Below are 19,088 nucleotides of genomic sequence, written 5' to 3' on the forward strand. Positions count from 1 at the left end.
GTCCCCTGCCATTGGCAGACAGATTCTTCACCACTATGCCACCAGGGAGGCCCGTGACTGACTTTTAATATCATTGCCTATAACTACTCCAACTCTTAAATCTTAACTCATTTTCTTTTTGCTCAATTTATTTTTCAAGCATTTATATGTTAGGCATGGTCCTACATGCTGAAGATATATCCATAAGTAAGAATAAAGCATTCTCCAAACAACACAGCTTAGAGTTGAAAGGAAGAGGAAAAGACAGTTAAGTACAACATGAGGGAGGTTTCTTTACTTTCAGAATACAAAAAAAAAACTTTTTGATGTGGATTTAGAAGTATGATTCTTAAAACTCCTCAGATTAGTCAATTTTTTAAATTATTTGCATCTTCATAATAAAAGTAGAGTGTCACAAGATTTAAAAACTTGACAGTATGAATGCCACATCCTAAAGCACTTCTGGATCATGATGCTCACTTCAACTACGAGACTCTAAGTTTCTTAGAAGACAGAGATTGAGTCATTGTATCCACAGTGGTTACTTCTAAAATGTTTCTTGAATTAAATGTGTCCATAAAATTTCCAGATAATTAAGAGCTAAACTGAAATTAATCAGAGAAGACTCTATTAATAATAGATTTGTGGCATGTAACCAGCTACAACTTTAATCAGGACAGGTGTCAAAAAAAAAAGTAGGGAACCATAGATCTTGGATGGTAACTATGAACAAAAGGCAACAGAAATATGGAGTACCAATGGAATGTCTGGACTCAAAGGCCAAAAGCAAGCAGTCAAAGGTTAATAGCCTACGATAACAAAGAGTTTGTGGATCCCCCTAATGCTTAGTAGGAGATCGGAATGAATGGATGGACCCATCAGGACTAATGGTTCTATTGCTAGTGACCAGTTGCCCACATCCCTCAATTGTTTTTCACCTTTTAAATTATGCATCTAAGATACTTCTTGCTATTACTTATATTTCAAAATATCACTATATATCATAAATTGTTAATATTTAGTATTAATTAAAATTAAATAATTGTAGCAAGAAGCTTTCGATGACCACTTTATTCTGGCATAAATGCCACTGATGTTGCTATACTATATAAGATTCCCTGCATCTTGTGCCCAGATCTCAAGGAGCTGTTAAAACGTGCTGAATATCCTGAGTGAGCAGGTGTGAAGCTCAGTTAGTACTGTGGTCCTGCAATCAACTCAGAATGAAGAAATCCCTGTGCCACGTGGACTCCTAGCCAATGGAGACAAGATAACATCAGATCATACAGAATCCTTCTAAAATGAAAGACAGACAGTAGGGTTCAGTCAAGAGATCAAAACCACACAGTAATTGGAACAGGAAAAGTTTAATATAAAGAATTATTAACCATGACCATGGAAAAATGAGAAACTCTAAAGTGAAAAGAGAACTCTAAAGAATACCCCAGGGTACCCAAGAAAGAAAAAAATTGGAAGGGGGAAGCCCTCCCCAAGGTTAGGACTCAGATCTTCTTGAAAAAGGTATGGTTACAGCCACTGGATGGGGGAGACATTTGCTGGGTTCCCCGGGCCAGAACTGGTCCACAGTTGCCAGAAAAGACCCCTGCAGACTTCAGAAGGGACAAGTCTGGCGGGTGGGCAACGAAAGAGTCACAGTGCTGGGAGCCCACTCACAAGCAAGGTAATGCAAGGCCTGGGGGACACAGTGGCAGTGTTGGGAAGGCCACAGGAAATGACTTTCTGAAGTAATAAAGGCAGGCCAAAGCTGTCAGACATGCATGGAGAAGGAGAGGGGCATCTAGAATCTGTTCGCCTGCAGGGCAACAAGGCCTTAGGTCTGCAGTGTACCTTTCAGGAGGGGTACAGGGTGCTAGCAGGCTGAAGCTGAGAGGCAGGTACACAGAGGAAGTCAGAGAGTCTGAAGCCCATTCTCCAATAGGTCTGGGGGACCTTTGTGTGCTTAGCTAGATGGCCATCAATTGGCTGGGGCTGCAAGCTTATCAGGAGCCTGCGCTCTAGGTATACAGCTGAGGCAGATGCCTCTGGCAACGGTGCAGCAAAAGCAACATGAAAAACAAAGCCCATAGAACACTGGAAAGAAGAAGAAAAGACCTGACCCTCCCACAATGCCCCTCCAGTGTCCTCTACTGTGAAGCTTAACTGCATACTCACTGTAAAGGAAAATGCTTACGGGAGTCCAACCCATTAATGCAGAACGGGAAATGAAAGAAGGGACCTGAAGGGAACTCCCTGGAGGTCCAGTGGTTAGGACTCTGTGCTTTTACTGCCGAGGGCACGGGTTCAATCCCTGGTTGGGGAACTAAAATCCTGCAAGCCGCACAGCATGGCCAAAAACAAAAAAAGAAAGAAGGGACCTGAAGCTAAGAGGCAATAAATGGATAATTGGCATGGCTTCTTAAAACCAAGTACCGATGTAAGAGCCCCAGGAATTCCAGGGTGATCCTGAAAGGCAGCAATTTCCCCAATGTTGATGAGAAATATGGTTGGTATCAGAACATACTCTATAAAGCCATTATACAAAAATCAACATGGTATAGAAACAGGAATTAATGTAAGAATAAACAAATAAAATGCCACAAAAGAAAAAAAACCTTTAATTCATGACAATGCATCTGAAAAGTATAACAAAAATTTCACGAGGAAAAATATGGATTATTTAATAAATGATCTTATAACAGACACCTAACCATCTGAAAGAACAGTAAAATGCAGCATCACCTGACATCCCATTCAAATATAAATTCCACATGGATATTAAAAAGAACTTTTTAAGCTATAAAAATCATCTTACAGGGCTTCCCTGGTGGCGCAGTGGTTGAGAGTCCTCCTGCCGACGCAGGAGACACGGGTTCGTGCCCTGGTCCGGGAAGATCCCACATGCCGCGGAGCAACTAAGCCCGTGAGCCATGGCCGCTGGGCCTGCACGTCCGGAGCCTGTGCTCCGCAACGGGAGAGGCCACAACAGTGAGAGGCCCGCATACCGCAAAAAAAAAAATCATCTTACAAGCAAATGTAAGTATGGGAGACCTTTCTAATCAGGACCAAAACTGCAAAATCTTGGCAGGGAGGTTAGTAGAGGGGCATGCAAGAACAGAACTGAGCATATAAAAAGTTGTTTGGCAAAAGCTATCATAAACAACTCTGAAATATGTATATGTACATGTGTATAAAAATGTGTACCTATATACATGTATATATGCAGGTTTGTATATGAATGGAAATATGTATTATGTATGCATTGTAATATGCATGTACATAAATGCCTTCTGTTTCCCAACTATAGCAGCTGAAAGAGCCTAAAAGCAAGCTACCATGAGCTTATCTACTGCCCAGGCAGTCATCTCTTTCGTCTCTGTGGCAGCCAGAGTCCAGCCAAAAAAATGGAATCCACACAGCAATTTGAACAGGAAAAGTCTTATAGAGAATTATTAACTACTTACACAGGATTAACTACTAAGAAGGACTAAAAGAGAACTATAAGGAATATCCTAGGGTGGAGAGAGAAAACCAAAGGCAGTACTTGTAAGGGGCGCCTCGTCCCCAAGGCTGGACTTCAGATCTCATGGAGACAGTGTGGCTGCGGCACACTGGGTACGAGAAGTTAGCTGGGCTGCCCAAGCCACGCCTGTTCCATAGCAGGAGGGCCAAAGGTGGTGCGCAAGGAACTGCAGGCTGGACCTGACAAACAGGAAATTTTGCTGTGGCGTCAGCAGGCCAAGGGTGGAAGGCAGGAAGCCCCAGACAGGAGCTGACAACAAAATTCGCTAGAGGGTGAGCGCACTGGGCAGCCCCCACACGCACATGCCACTGGCAACGCAGCCAGCAGGAAGAGAAGTGCACCCAAACCCCGTCTCCCACAGGGTCCCTCCAACCCCCCTCTGCGGAGTAAGTTTATACATGCCAGTTGGAAAAGTAGGTCCAATAAGGCAATAAAAGGTGAATTTGGAGCTAAAATGCAATAAATTGATAACTAACATAGTTTCTAAAATCATTCCCCACAAAAAGCAACCAGGGCTCTGTGAAAAGATGGCTGATTCCAGGGCTGGAGCATAATAAATTCAAGATAAGCAATGAACATCTTCTTATGCCTAAAAGTAAGAAGTACTTTAAAAAAAAAAATTTGATAGGAAGAAGTTACAAGGACAGAAAAGCCAGAGTAAAAGGTCTCCTACTGGTCAAAACTAGGACAATTTGAGCATCAAAATAATTAAGTACATTAATGAATTCTAAACTATTAGGGGAAAAAAATAGGTGTATGTGTCCAAATAAATAATGGATAGATGGATAAATATATAGACAGATACAATACACAGACATATAGCTGTATAGACAGATAAACAGATACAAGTAAAAAGAAGAATAGTTAACAAAGATACACAGATAAAGTGAGAAGGGAGGATAATCATTAATGTGAAAGGGGTGCTGGAACTGGAAAAATCATTATTTTGTAGCCATTATGCAAACAGTGGTTCATGCAAAAATCAATGGATGCTAAATCTAAGAGGCAGTTTTGTAGAAGAGCAGGATATATTCATGATCTTAAAAGTTTTGGAAGAAAGGAAGGAAGAAGGAAGGGAGAGAGGCATGGCGACATGGAGGGAGGGAGGAAGGTGAATATATGCAATAGTATAAAAAATGACCCCAAAGATACCAGGTCCAAATTCCTGGAATTTGTAAATGATATGTTATTTGGACAAACAGTCTTTGCACTTTTGATTAAGGATCTTGAGATTATCCTGAATTATCAGGGTGGGCACTAAATGCCATCACAAATATCCTTATAAGAGAGAAACAGAGAGAGATTTCACAGAGAAGGCAATGTGAAGATGAAGCAGACAGAGGTTTGAAGATGAGGGCTTTGAAGATTGACATGATGCTGGCACAAGCCAAGGAACACAGCCAGTCACCAAAAACTGAAAGAGGCAAAGAACATATTCTTCCTTAGAGGCTCTAGGCCCTGCTGACACCTTGATTTCTGCCCAAAGATACTTATTTCAGACTTCTGGCCCCCAGAACTGCAAGAAAATAAAGTTCTATTGTTTTAAGTCACCACAAAAATAATTCTTCCTTTAACTTCTCTCTCCTCTCACATTTTACTAAAAGCAGCAAGAAGAAACCACACCATACTTATTAAACACTCTGGTTGGAAATCTCCTTTGCTACATTACCCTCTTCTTTGGTACATTTTCTACTTTCCAAATAACTGTATGCAACCATGTGGCTAGACTTTCTGCAACTACATAAGAAGGATCCACTACCTTCCTCTAATTTCCAGTAACAGTTACCTAATTTTCCTGCAAACCCTCACCTGCAGTCTTATCAACGACCGTGAGGCTTCTATGAATAGCTTCTTCAAGACACTTCAGGCTCTCACACTCTCCTCAAAGCCCATGGCTCATTCCAAAGCCACTCTCCACATTTTTTGGTTTTTGTCATAACAGCACTCTACTTACAGGTTAAAAAAAACATCTATTAAGTAGTCATTGCTAGGTAACGAACTACCCCCAAACTTACCAGCCTACAACAATAAACATTAGTATCTCACACAACCCCTGATAGTTAGGAATCCAAAAGTGGCTTGGCTGGATGGTTCTAGCTCAAGGTCTCTCATGAGGCTGCAGTCAAGCTGTCAGTCAGCGTTGCAACCAACTCAAAGTTCTACAGGGACTGGAGAGTCTGCATCTAAGTTCATTCACATGGTTGTGCCAGGTGTCAGATGCCTTCAAGGTGTTGGCTGTTGCCCTCTGTTCGTCTCTATGGGGGCCTCGTCATAGGCTGCGTGAGTGTCCTTACAATATGAAAGCTGGTAAACCTCAGAGCAAGTAATGAGAGAGGGAGGGAACATCCCTAAGAGAGAAGCCACGGCCTTTATAACCTAATCTCAGAAATGACATATTGTCACTTTTCCCTATGCTACTGGTCCCAAAAACCAATCCCTGGGAAGAGAATACACAAATGTGTAACTAGTAGGAGAGGAGGATTACAGGTGGCCATCTTGGAGACTGTCTACCACAGAAGGCATGGTCCAAATATTTAGCAAACTAGCATGCAGCATGAATTTGACTTACCTATGTAGTACAAGGAAAAAAGACTCCATCAAAACTACATTGTCCTAAATGTAAGGCCAGACACTATAAAACTCCTAGAGGAAAACATAGGAAGAACACTCTTTAACATAAATCACAGCAAGATCCTTTTTGACCCACCTCCTAGAGAAATGGAAATAAAAACAAAAATAAACAAATGGGACCTTATGAAACTTAAAAGCTTTTGCACAGCAAAGGAAACCATAAACAAGAAGAAAAGACAACCCTCAGAATGGGAGAAAATATTTGTAAAAGTAGCAACTGACAAAGGATTAATCTCCAGAATATACAAGCAGCTCATGCAGCTCAATATCAAAAAAACAAACAACCCAATCCAAAAATGAGCAGAAGACCTAAATAGACATTTCTCCAAAGAAGATATACAGATTGCCAACAAATACATGAAAGGATGCTCAACATCACTAATCATTAGAGAAATGCAAATCAAAACTACAATGAGGTAATCACCTCACACAGGTCAGAACGGCCGTCATCAAAAAATCTACAAACAGGGCTTCCCTGGTGGCGCAGTGGTTGAGAGTCCGCCTGCTGATGCAGGGTACGCAGGTTCATGCCCCGGTCCAGGAAGATCCCACGTGCCACGGAGCGGCTGGGCCTGTAAGCCATGGCTGCTGGGCCTGCACGTCCGGAGCCTGTGCTCCGCAACGGGAGAGGCCACAATGGTGAGAGGCCCAAGTACCGCAAAAAAAAAAAAAAAAAGAAAGAAAAAATCTACAAACAATAAATGCTGGAGAGGGTGTGGCGAAAAGGGAACCCCCTTGCACTGTTGGTGGGAATGTAAATTGATACAGCCACTATGGAGAACAGTATGGAGGATCCTTAAAAAACTAAAAATAGAACTACCATATGACCCAGCAATTCCACTACTAGGCATATACCGTGAGAAAACCATAATTCAGAAAGAGTCATGTACCACAATGTTCATTACAGCTCTATTTACAATAGCCAGGACATGTAAGCAACCTAAGTGTCCATCAACAGATGAATGGATAAAAAGATGTGGCACATATATACAATGAAATATTACTCAGCCATAAAATGAAATGAAATTGAGTTATTTGTAGACAAGTGGATGGACCTAGAGTCTGTCATACAGAGTGAAGTAAGTCTGAAAGAGAAAAACAAATACTGTACACTAACACATATATATGGAATCTAAAAAGAAAAAAAAAAAGGTTCTAACGAACCTAGGGGCAGTACAGGAATAAAGATGTAGAGAATGGACTTGAGGACACAGGGAGTGGGACGGGTAATCTGGGATGAAGTGAGAGTGGCATGGACATATATTCACTACCAAACGTAAAACAGATAGCTAGTGGGAAGCAGCTGCATAACACAGGGAGATCAGCTTGGTGCTCTGTGATCACCTAGAGGGGTGGGATAGGGAGGGTGGGAGGGAGATGCAAGAGGGAAGGGATATGGGGATATATGTATATGTATAGCTGATTCACTTTGTTATACAACAGAAACTAACACAACATTGTGGAACAATTATACTACAATAAAGATGTTAAAAAACTTTTTTTAAAAAACTACATTGGCGGGCTTCCCTGGTGGCGCAGTGGTTGAGAGTCCGCCTACCGATGCAGGGGACACGGGTTCGTGCCCCGGTCCGGGGGGATCCCACATGCCACGGAGCGGCTGGGCCTGTGAGCCATGGCCGCTGAGCCTGCGCGTCCGGAGCCTGTGCTCCGCAATGGGAGAGGCCACAACAGCGAGAGGCCCGCGTACCACAAAAAAAAAAAAAAAAAAAAAAAAACTACATTGTCACAGTAGTCATCACAGTTAAACTTAGAGAACAAAATGTAATTCTGGCACACTACCTGACATAATAATGAACAATATTTACATAGTCATAATACAAATGTTCCAGATGCTGTCTATTAAATTCCAGATTTGAAAATCATTCTACAGATTAAGTATGGAATCTTAATAATGATTATTGAACAGAATACAAATACTATCACCTTTGACAAACGTTAAAATATGCTGAGTGGTGAAAGGGGCTAAAGAGGTAAAAGAAAGGACAAATATGCTCTTGGATTCATCTTACAGAGACAAATGGTATTGTCCATAGTTATGGAACAAGAAATAGAGATACAGTCAATAGAGGAACTAAAAGTATTATGTAATAATACAAGGGAACAGGGTAAGTCAAATTCTTACCTACCAGAGTAAAAAGTCAAAAGACATGTCATAAGCTGTTATGTCAAAGAAAAAAAAAAGGTATAAACTTACTATTATAGATATGGAATACACACTCAAGATATGAAAAATAAAAGAGATAAAAGTCAGTTCTCTCTAGAAGCAAAACTGGGAGGAAGATGGGTAGAGTGGAAAATTACAGCTTTTTCTTTTTTATGAGGTAACGCTGGTTTATAACATAGGTTTCTTGTGTATAACATTATAATTCAATTTCTATATACACCACGTGTGCTCACCACAAAAGCCTGGTTTCCATCCATCACCAGGCATTTGATCTCCTTTACCCTCTTGGCCCTCTCCTCACTTCCCTTCCCCTCTGATGACTGCCAATCTGTATCTATGTATTTGTTTTTGTTTCATTTAGTTCCTTTTGTTTTGTTTAGACTTCACATGCGTGAAATCATACAGTATTTGTCTTTCTCCATCTGATTTATTTCACTTAACATAATACCCTCTAGGTCCATTCATGCTTTCGCAGATGGCAAGATTTCATTCTTTTTTATGGCTGTGTAGTATTTGATTGCATATATATACCACATCTTCTTCATCCACCCATCAATGGCATTTAGGTTGTTTCCATATCTTGGATTTTGTAAATAATGCAGCAATAAACAAAGGTCTGCATATATCTTTTCAAATTACTGTTTTCATATTCTTCAGATAAATACCCAGAAGTGAAATAGCTGGATCATATGGTATTTCTATTAATTTTTTGAGAAATCTCCACACTGGTTTCCACTGTGGCTGCACAAATTTACCTTCCCACCACCAGTGTATGAGGGTTCCCTTTTCTTCACATCCTCTCCAACACTTTTGATAATCACCATTCTAATGAGCATGAGGGGGTATCTAATTGTGATTTTGATTTGCATTTCCCTAATGATTAGTGATGTTGAACATCTTTTATGTGCCTGTTGGACATCTGTATGTCTTTGGAAAAAGATCTATTCTGCCCATTTTTTAATCAGGCTGTTTGGTTTTCTTTGTTGTTGAGTTGTATGAGTTCTTTATATATTTTGGACATTAACCCTTTATCAGATATACAATTTGCAAGTACCTTCTCCCACTCAGTAAGCTGTCTTTTCATTTTGTTAATGGTTTCATTTGCTGTGCTGAAGCTTTTTAGTTTGATGTCATCCCAGTTATTTCTGCCTTTACTTCCTTTGCCTGAGGAGACATATCCAAAAAATTATTGCTAAGACTAATATCAAAGAGTGCACTGCCTATGCTTTCTTCTAGGAATTTTATGCTTTCAGATCTGACATCAAATCTTTAATCCATTTTGAGTTAATTTCTGTGCATGGTATAAAATAGTGGTCTAGTTTCATTCTTTTGCATGTGGCTATCCAGTTTTCCCAACACCATTTATTGAAGTGACTTACCTTTCTCCATTGCATTTTCTTGGCTACTTCATTGTAATTAGTTATCCATATATGTGTGGGTTTATTTCTGGGCTCTCAATTCTGTCCCATTGATCTGTGTGCCTGTTTTCTACCAATAACATGCTATTTTGATTAGTATAGCTTTGTAGTATAATTTGAAATAAGGGAGTGTGATATCGCCAGCTTTGTTCATTTTTCTCAGGATTATTTTGGCTGTTCTGGGTCTTCTGTGATTCCATACAAATTTTAGGATTTTTTGTTCAATTTCTGTGAAAAATGTTGAGATTTTGACAGTGATTGCATTGAGTCTGTAGATTGCTTTAGGTGATATGGACACTTTAACAATGTTAATTCTTCCAATCCATGAACATGGGATATCTTTCCATTACTTTGTGTCTTCTTCAATTTCTTTCAACAATGCCTTACAGTTTTCAGCGTACAAGTCTGTCACCTCCTTGGTTAAGTTTACTCCTCGGTATTTTATTCTTTTTGTTGGAATTACAAATGGTACTGTTTTCTTAATTTCTCTTTCTGCTAGTTAATTGTTAGGGAATAAAAATGCAACAGAGTTTTGTACTTTGATTTCCTACCCTGCAAATTTACTATATTCGTTTAATATTTCTAATAGGTTTTGGTGAAATTTTTAGGGGTTTCTATATATAAAATCATGTCATCTGCAAACACTGACAGTTTTACTTCCTCCTTTCCAGTTTGATGCCTTTTATTTCTTTTTCTTGCCTAACTGCTCTGGGTAGGACTTCCAATACTATGTTGAATAAGAGTGGCAACAGCAGGCATACTGATCCCACTGATAGAAGAATACCTTTCAGTTTTTCACCACTGAATATGATGGTAGCTATGAGTTTGTCATATATGGTCTTTATTATGTTTAGATATGTTTATGTTTAGGTACATTTCTTCTGTACCCATTTTATTTTATTGAAAGTTTTTATCATAAATGGATATTGAAAACTGTCAAATGCTTTTTCTGCATCTATTGAAATGATATGATTTTTATCCTTCGTTTCATTAATGTGGTGTAGAATGTTAATTGATTTGCAGAAACTGAACCATCCTTGCATCCCTGGAAGGAATGTCACTTGATCTTGGTGTATGATCCTTTTAATGTATTGTTGTATTCAATTTGCTTAATATTTTGTTGAAGATTTTTGCATCTATGCTCATCAGAGACACTGGCCTGTAATTTTCTCTTTTGCATGTTGTCCTTATCTGGCTTTGGTATCAGGGTAATGTTGGCCTCATAAAATGTGTTAAGAACCATTCCCTTCTTTTCAATTTATTTGGAAGGTTTGAGAAGGACAGGTATTAAATCTTCTTTGAATGTTTCATAGAATTCACCAGTGAAGCCATCTGGTCCTGGATTTCTGTTTTTTGGGGAGGTTTCTGGTTACTGTTTCAATCTCTTTACTAGTGATCAGTCAATTCAGATTTTATATTTCTTCATGTTTCAGACTTGAAACGTTGTATGATTCTTTTATCCAGTTCTTATAGGCTGTTCAATTTGTTGACATATTTGTTCATATCAGTCTCATATAATCCTTTGTATTTCAGTGTAACTTCACTTCTTTCATTTCCGATTTTATTTATTTGAGCCTTCTCTTTTTTTCTTGGTGAGTCTAGCTGAAGTTTTGTCAATTTTGTTTACCTTTTCAAAGAACCAGCTCTTAGTTTCACTGATCTTTTCTGTCATTTAATTCTCTATTTCATTTATTTCCACTCTGATTTTTATTATGTTCTTCCTTCTACTGACTTTGTGCTTCATTTGTTCTTCTAGTTCCTTTAGCTGTAAGGTTAGATTACTTGAGATTCTTGTTTCTTGAAGTAGGCCTATACTGCTATAAAATTCTGTCTTAGAACTGCTTTTGCTGCATCCCACAGATTTTGGTACGTCTTATTTTCATTTGTCTTTTTTTGATTTCTCTTTTGATTTCTTCATTGACCAATAGCTGTTCAGTAGCATGTTGTTTAGTCTCCACATATTTGTGACCTTTTCCAGCCTTCTTGTAGTTGATCAATCTTCTTAAAGAGACTTGATATTTGTCCCAACATATGGTCTACCATTGAGAACACTCCATGTGCACTTGAGAAAAATGTGTATTCTGTTGCTTTTGGATGGAATGTTCTGTATATATCTATTTAATAAGTCTAGTCTAATGTTTCATTTAAGGTCAATGTTTCCTTGTTGACTTTCTGTCTGGATGATCTATCCATTGATGTAAGTGGGGTGTTAAAGTCCCCTACTATTATTATGTTGCTGTCAGTTTCTCCCTTTATGACTGTTATATAATTGCTTTATATATTTTGGTGCTATGTTAGATGTATATATTATTAGTAAATGTCATGTCTTGACACACTGTTCCCTTTACCATTATATAATGTCCATCTTTGTCTCGTTATTTTTTTGACTCGAAGTCTATTTTTGTCTAAGTATGGCTACACCTGCTTTCTTTTGGCTGCCATTTGCTTGAAGTATCATCTTCCATCTCTTTACAATGAGCCTGTATTTGTCTTTAGAGCTGAGTATCCCAGAGGCAACAAATAGTTGGGTCTTATTTTCTAATCCACCCAGTCACTCTTTCTTTTGATTGAATTCAACCCATTTACATTTCAGATGATTAGTGACATATGAAGACTTAGTACTGCCATTTATTTAACATTTTCTGGTTGCTCTCTATCTTCATTGCTTCTTTTTTCTTGTGTTTGTGTCTGCCATTTTAGTTTGGTATTTTGGAGGGGTTTTTTTTAAGATTTTTTTTATTTTTAATATTTATTTATTTGGTTGCAGCTCGCCAGCTCCTTAGTTGTGGCATGCAAACTCTTAGTTGTGGCATGAATGTGGGATCTAGTTCCCTGACCAGGAATTGTACCCAGGAGACCTGCATTGGGAGTGCAGAATCTTATCCACTGCATCACCAGAGCAGTCCCAGTTTGGTGTTTTTCTGTAATGTTTTGCTCAGTTTCCTCTTTTTTATGTTTCATGTTTCTGCTCTAGATTTTTTGTTTTGTGGTTACCATAAGGTTTGTATAAAACATCTCATAGATAAGATAGTCCTTTTTATGCTGATAGTATCATATCTTCATTTGCCTATACAGTTCCATCCTTTCCCTCTTTCCCTTTTATGTTTCTTTTTCCCCCTTTTATGTTTTTGTTGTCACATATTATCCCTTATTATGTTGTGGGTTAATTACCAAGTTGAAGTAGCTAGTTATTTTTAATGCTTTTTTTCCCTTTAACCTTTATGTCACAATTGTGTTTAACAACCTATTCTGCCACCAAGCTGTACTTTCTGATTCTATCTATTTATCACCTTACTCAAAGTTTTGTGTACTTTTGCCTTTTCATTTCAGGTAGAAGAGCTCCTTTCAACATTTCTTATATGATAAGTCTAATGGTGATAAACTGCCTTAGCTTTTGTTTGTGTGGGAAAGCCTTTATTTCTCCTTCATATGAAGGACGACTTTGCCAGATAGACTATTCTTGGCTGACATTTTTTATCTTTCAGTATTCTGAGTATGTCATCACACTCTCTCCCAGACAGTAGAGTTTTTGCTGAGAAATCTGCTGAAAGCCCAATGGCGGGGGGGGTACCTTTGTAGGTTACTATCTTTCTTCCCCTGGCTGCCTTTAAAATTCTTTCCTTATCATTGACTTTTGACAGTGGATCAGCAGGATCACATGCCTAGCTGCATGGTCCCCTGTGGCTGCAGGTGCCATTGCAGCTGGAAGGCCAGAGTCATGTGCGCTGCCTCCACTGCTGTTACTGCATTCTCTGGGGCTGTGGACTCAGCCACCATGGCCAGGGGGCTGAAACTGCAGGTACCACATCCACTGTTCCCCTGGTTCCACCTCCTCTACGTGCTCAGTCCAGTCACCTTCAGATGTAAAAATGTGTGGATCTCTCCAGCATCCTGTTCTGTTAGGCAAAGGAAACTTTGTTGAGTAGTTTTACTAGTTATAGACTGAAGGGGAAAGAAGGGATCATCTCATGCTACCATGATCCTGATGCTGCTCTCCAGGAAACTACTGCTTTTTATTGAACATTCTTCTATTAGCTTTGTTTTGTGCTTTGTTTTTCAATTTTCTTAGCCATATACCTGCATTACTTTGACTTCTAAAGTTATTCCAATGTATAAAGAATACTGATGTTAAAATTATTTGAAAACAATAATGCAATATGCATCAAAAGTCACAATATGCATACCCTTTGATCAAGCAATTTTGCTCCCAGGAATTTATCCTAATTAAATAATTATACATCTGCATTACAGTGTACGAATAAGAATATTAAGCAGTGTTGTTTATAATAGCAAAAAAACTAAAAACAATATATGAGTAAAAGGTTGGTTAATAAATCATGGTATATACAAAAACTGAAATACTATGCATCTATTAATATTAACAATGTAGATTCTTTTTATTGATACGAAAAGACGATCACAATATACCACTGTATGAAAAAGAGGTTTCAAGACTACATTTAGCAAGACTTCAATTTTGAAGTTTATATGTACAGAAAAGTAAAGAAGCATGTGCATACTCATATGTACACACATGCACACATGGACACACACACACAGTCTAAAAATTATGCTAAAATGTTATACCATCTAGGAAATGGTATTAAGGTTGAATTTTTATTTTAAGTAGTTTTCTGTATCATCTGAGTTATTTGCATATGGTAATTTATAACCTGAAAAAAAAACCTGTCTCGTTTGAAAAATAACATCCATATACTTTGACACTACAACTACACATGCAGAAATTGATTTTTAAAAAAAAATAACGGGGGCTTCCCTGGTGGCGCAGTGCTTGAGAGTCTGCCTGCCGATGCAGGGGACACGGGTTCGTGCCCCGGTCCGGGAAGATCCCACATGCCGCGGAGCGGCTGGGCCCGTGAGCCATGGCTGCTGAGCCTGTGCGTCCGGAGCCTGTGCTCCGCAACGGGAGAGGCCACAGCGGTGAGAGGCCCGCGTATCGCAAAAAAATAAAAAATAAAAAAAATTAAAAAAAATAAAAAAATAACGGGATGGGACTTCCCTGGTGGCGCAGTGGTTAAGAATCTGCCTGCCAATGCAGGGGACACGGGTTCGAGCCCTGGTCTGGGAAATTCCCACATGCCGCGGAGCAACTACACCAGTGAGCCACAACTACTGAGCCTGCACGTCTGGAGCCTGTGCTCCGCAACAAAAGAGGCCGCAGCAGTGAGAGGCCCATGCGCTGCGATGAAGAGTGGCCCCCACTCGCCGCAACTAGAGAAAGCCCTCGCACAGAAACGAAGACCCAACACAGCCAAAAATAATAAATAAATAAATAATTTAAAAAAAAAAAAAAAAACATGCAAGTCTTAAAAAAAAAAAAAAAAAACAGGATGGGACTTCCCTGGTGGCACAGTGGTTAAGAATCTACCTGCCAGTGCAGGGGACATGGGTTCGAGCCCTGGTCCGGGAAGATCCCACATACCATGGAGCAACTAAGCCCGTGCACCACAACTACTGAGCCTGCGCTCTAGAGCCCGTGAGCCACAACTATTGAGCCCGCATGCCACAACTACTGTAGCCTGCATGCCTAGAGCCTGTGCTCCGCAACAAGAGAAGACACCACAATGAGAAGCCCGTGCACCACAACGAACAGTAGCCCCCACTCACCACAACTAGAGAAAGCCAGCATGCAGCAACGAAGACTCAACACAGCCAAAAATTAATTAATTAATTAATTTTAAAATAAATAACAGGATGAATATAAAGTTGTCCATACAAGTAAATTTATGGTAAAGTTATAGAAAAAAAACAAGAAATAACATTCTGTACTCTACTGGTCAAGGTCCAGCCAAGGGATTACAAAAACATATCAATTATTTTAACAAAGAGAATTTTTTTTTTTTTTTTTTTTTTTTTTTGTGGTATGCGGGCCTCACTGTTGTGGCCTCTCCCGTTGTGGAGCACAGGCTCCAGACGCTCAGGCTCAGCGGCCATGGCTCACGGGCCCAGCCGCTCCGCGGCATGTGGGATCTTCCCAGACCGGGGCACGAACCCGTGTCCCCTGCATCGGCAGGCAGACTCCCAACCACTGCGCCACCAGGGAAGCCCAAAGAGAATTTTTTTAACAAAGAGAATTTAATATTAAAAAAGTAAACTAAGTATGTGAAAATGAAGGCAAAAAAAGAAACACCAAGGTATCAAAATAACAGAAAATAACAAGTGTTGGCAAGGAGGAAGAGAAACTGGAACCCTTATGCACAGCTAGTGGAAATGTAAAATAGAGCAGCCACTATGGAAAACAATATGGTGGTTCCTCAAAAAATTAAAAATAAAATTACCATATGATCCAGTAATTCCACTTTCGGTATATAACCAAAAAAATTAAAAGCAGGAATTGAACGGATATGTGTACACCCATGTTCACAGCAGTATTATTTTTTGCAGCAGCAGCAGCAGCAGTATTATTTTTAATAAAAGGTAAAAGCAATCCAGTGTTCACTGATGGATGAAAAAATAAACAAAATGGTGTCTACACACCCAACGGACTATATTCAGACACAAGAAGGAAATTTTGACACATGCTATTGATACAACATAAGTGAATCTTGAGAAATTATGCTAAGTGAAAAGAGCCCGTCACAAAAGGACAAATACTGTATGATTTCACTCATATGAGGTGCCAATCCACAGTTGGTTGAATCCATAGATGCAGAGGGCTGACTGCACAACACCATTTTATATAAGGGACTTGAGCATCCACAGATTCTGGTATCCACAGGGGGTCCTGGAACCAATCCCCCACAGATACCAAGGGACAACTGGATAAGAATAATTCAATGTCACCTCATGTTCCTATAGGGTTTTTCTATTTGCTTCATCAGTTAGAGTTTGAGTTGTTGTTCTGGTGCTGTTTTTTCATGAAAGAAAGGAGTAAATGCATTCTGAGTTAACAAAACCACAGCAAGAACATGAAAAAGCAGGCAACCTGAAAGGCCTGCAGTTTGGCCTGCCATGTTCCTCTCCATGGCACTCGGGCTCACGCGGCCAGCCTCACCGCCCAGTGGGGAAGACATATAAGGAATTTGCATAAGACAGCCGTGCAGAATGGAGTTGGAGGAGCCTTATTTGTGCAGAGAGATACTCCTGAGAATAACCCAGATACTCCATTTGATTTCACACCAGAAAACTATAAGAGGATAGAGGCCATTGTAAAAAACTACCCAGAGGGGCATAAAGCAGCAGCTGTGCTTCCAGTCCTGGATTTAGCCCAAAGACAGAATGGATGACTGCCCATCTCTGCTATGAACAAGGCTGCAGAAGTTTTATAAGTACCTCCAATGAGAGCATATGAAGTAGCAACTTTTTATACAATGTATAATAGAAAGCCAGGTGAAAGTATCATATTCAAGTCTGCACTACTATACCTTGCATGCTTCAAAATTCTGACAGCATACTGGAGACCACTCAGAAAAAGCTTGGAATAAAGGTTGGGGAGACTACACCTGACAAACTTTTCACTCGTATAGAAGTGGAATGTTTAGGGGCCTGTGTAAATGCACCAATGATTCAAATAAATGACAACTACTATGAGGATCTGACACTTAAGGATATTGAAGAAATTACTGATGAACCCAAAGCTGGCAAAATCCCAAAACCTGGGCCAAGGAGTGGACAATTCTCATGTGAGCCAGCCAGAGGTCTTACCTCTTTGACTGAACCAACTAAAGGACTTGGCTTTGGTGTGCAAGCAGGCCTTTAATTTATATTCAACAGTAAATATGTCACTGGAGAAATAAAATAGGAATCTTCTATCTTAAAAAAAAAAAAAGAACATGAAAAAACAACTTCAATTGCTTGAGGCATGATGGGAATTATCTTAATAAGGGGCTTCTGACTTCATGGTACAGTGTTTCAGTGTTCAGTATATATACATAATTAGCTAATCATCACTTTTCAAAATCACAATTTCAAAATAATCACTTACCAAACACTATTCCTTTAGCAAATGGAGGAAACAATTCTGAACGTCGGAATAAGTTTTTGTGAATTTGCCATAGTTCTTTGTGTAGTTTCTTAAAGTCACTATATCTCTTCCAAACAATTATCTAAAGAGAGAAGATAATTAAATGTGTAACTCACAGTGAAACCATAGATATCCGAACAACAAATGATCTTTTCATTAAAGTGCTCAAAATTGTCATGCAAAGGCAAACATATATGTTCTAACCAATATGGTTAACTATCTAAAATTAACTAGTAATATTTTATTTAAAAATATAAAGCAGCAATTCTTCCTCAAACTGTTCTGTTTGGGTTTTTAAATTTCATTTTAAACAAGTACTATTTTCTTCATACTAGAAAAATATCAACCTGGTACAAAAAAGGTTTACACTACATAAAATGTCACTTAACCTCTTCAAACATTAATTACTATTACCCTGGAAACGAGTTAGATGTCAAAATATATATTCATCTCAAAAACAGCATGTTTATAAACACAAAGTAGTTTAGACAATTTTTAAACATAAAAAACATACTCAGCACTTGCCTAAAGAATAATCTGAAAAACACTGAAAAAAAATGGCTTTGTAGTAAATAATTAACCTAAGCTTCTGCATTTCATAAATCTCAATAAAAATAGTAACAAGATTTCTGGAGGCAAGGTAAATCCTGATCAGAATACCACTAAAATTAGGATATTTCAAAAAACAAAATAACAATCATTTAGATTATATAACATGTAAAAGTTTACCTTCATTAGTTTAAATTATCGTCTAAACTTATTTAGATTAAATTAGAAAAACACTTAATAAAAAGAATTTGACACATGGCCTTGATGTTGCTGATTCAGCCCCTCAGTTGCCACAAAATAGGGTAAAAACTGAGTTTTAAATTCCATTACCTGGTATATTAGGGCCTTTACTTATGAAAAACCTAATTATTTCACTTCTAACAAACTCAATAGTGTAATGCTAATAAGCAAATCTTAGGCCAAAGAGGTAACCAAGTGTGATTTAAGAGACTTGTCAAAAAATCTACTCCTGTATATAAGAAATTCTTCACTAAACTCTGCCATACTATCAAAAATTCTACCATGATTACTAAGTGTCTTGCTTTAATATAGGAGACTTGCTTTTAATCCTAGGAGACTAGTCAGACTATAATATGAATTAATTTAAACAAACTGCTTCCTCCTGAGCCTTCCTTTTATTCATTTACTTGACAACAAAAATAGTCATCAAAACAAATATTTTCATGAGCCTACTTTATGCTAGGCACTGTGTTGGCACAAAGGATGAAGAAATGAGAAACATAGTCCCTCCTTTAAAGAGTTCCCTGTCAAATTAGGAAGAATAAGCCAACACAATAACTACATCACAAGACAGCATGATAA

General features: G+C 38.7%; 1 protein-coding gene and 1 pseudogene across 4 annotated transcripts in view; one reads left to right on the forward strand and one right to left on the reverse strand.

The window, feature by feature from the left end:
- Positions 1-19,088, reverse strand: part of RPS6KC1 (ribosomal protein S6 kinase C1) — a 232,629-nt gene that overhangs the window by 172,024 nt on the left and 41,517 nt on the right. For all 4 annotated transcript variants that reach the window (XM_067029882.1, XM_067029876.1, XM_059073278.2 and 1 more), the window contains exon 3: positions 17,679-17,799. In XM_067029882.1, coding sequence (XP_066885983.1) covers positions 17,679-17,799 — 121 coding nt within the window. The remainder of the gene's footprint in view (positions 1-17,678; positions 17,800-19,088) is intronic.
- On the forward strand, positions 16,706-17,477 carry LOC131762213 (NADH dehydrogenase [ubiquinone] flavoprotein 2, mitochondrial-like; annotated as a pseudogene).

Source organism: Kogia breviceps, chromosome 1 (genome assembly GCF_026419965.1).
Source record: "Kogia breviceps isolate mKogBre1 chromosome 1, mKogBre1 haplotype 1, whole genome shotgun sequence".
In the NCBI taxonomy this organism is placed as follows: domain Eukaryota; kingdom Metazoa; phylum Chordata; class Mammalia; order Artiodactyla; family Physeteridae; genus Kogia; species Kogia breviceps.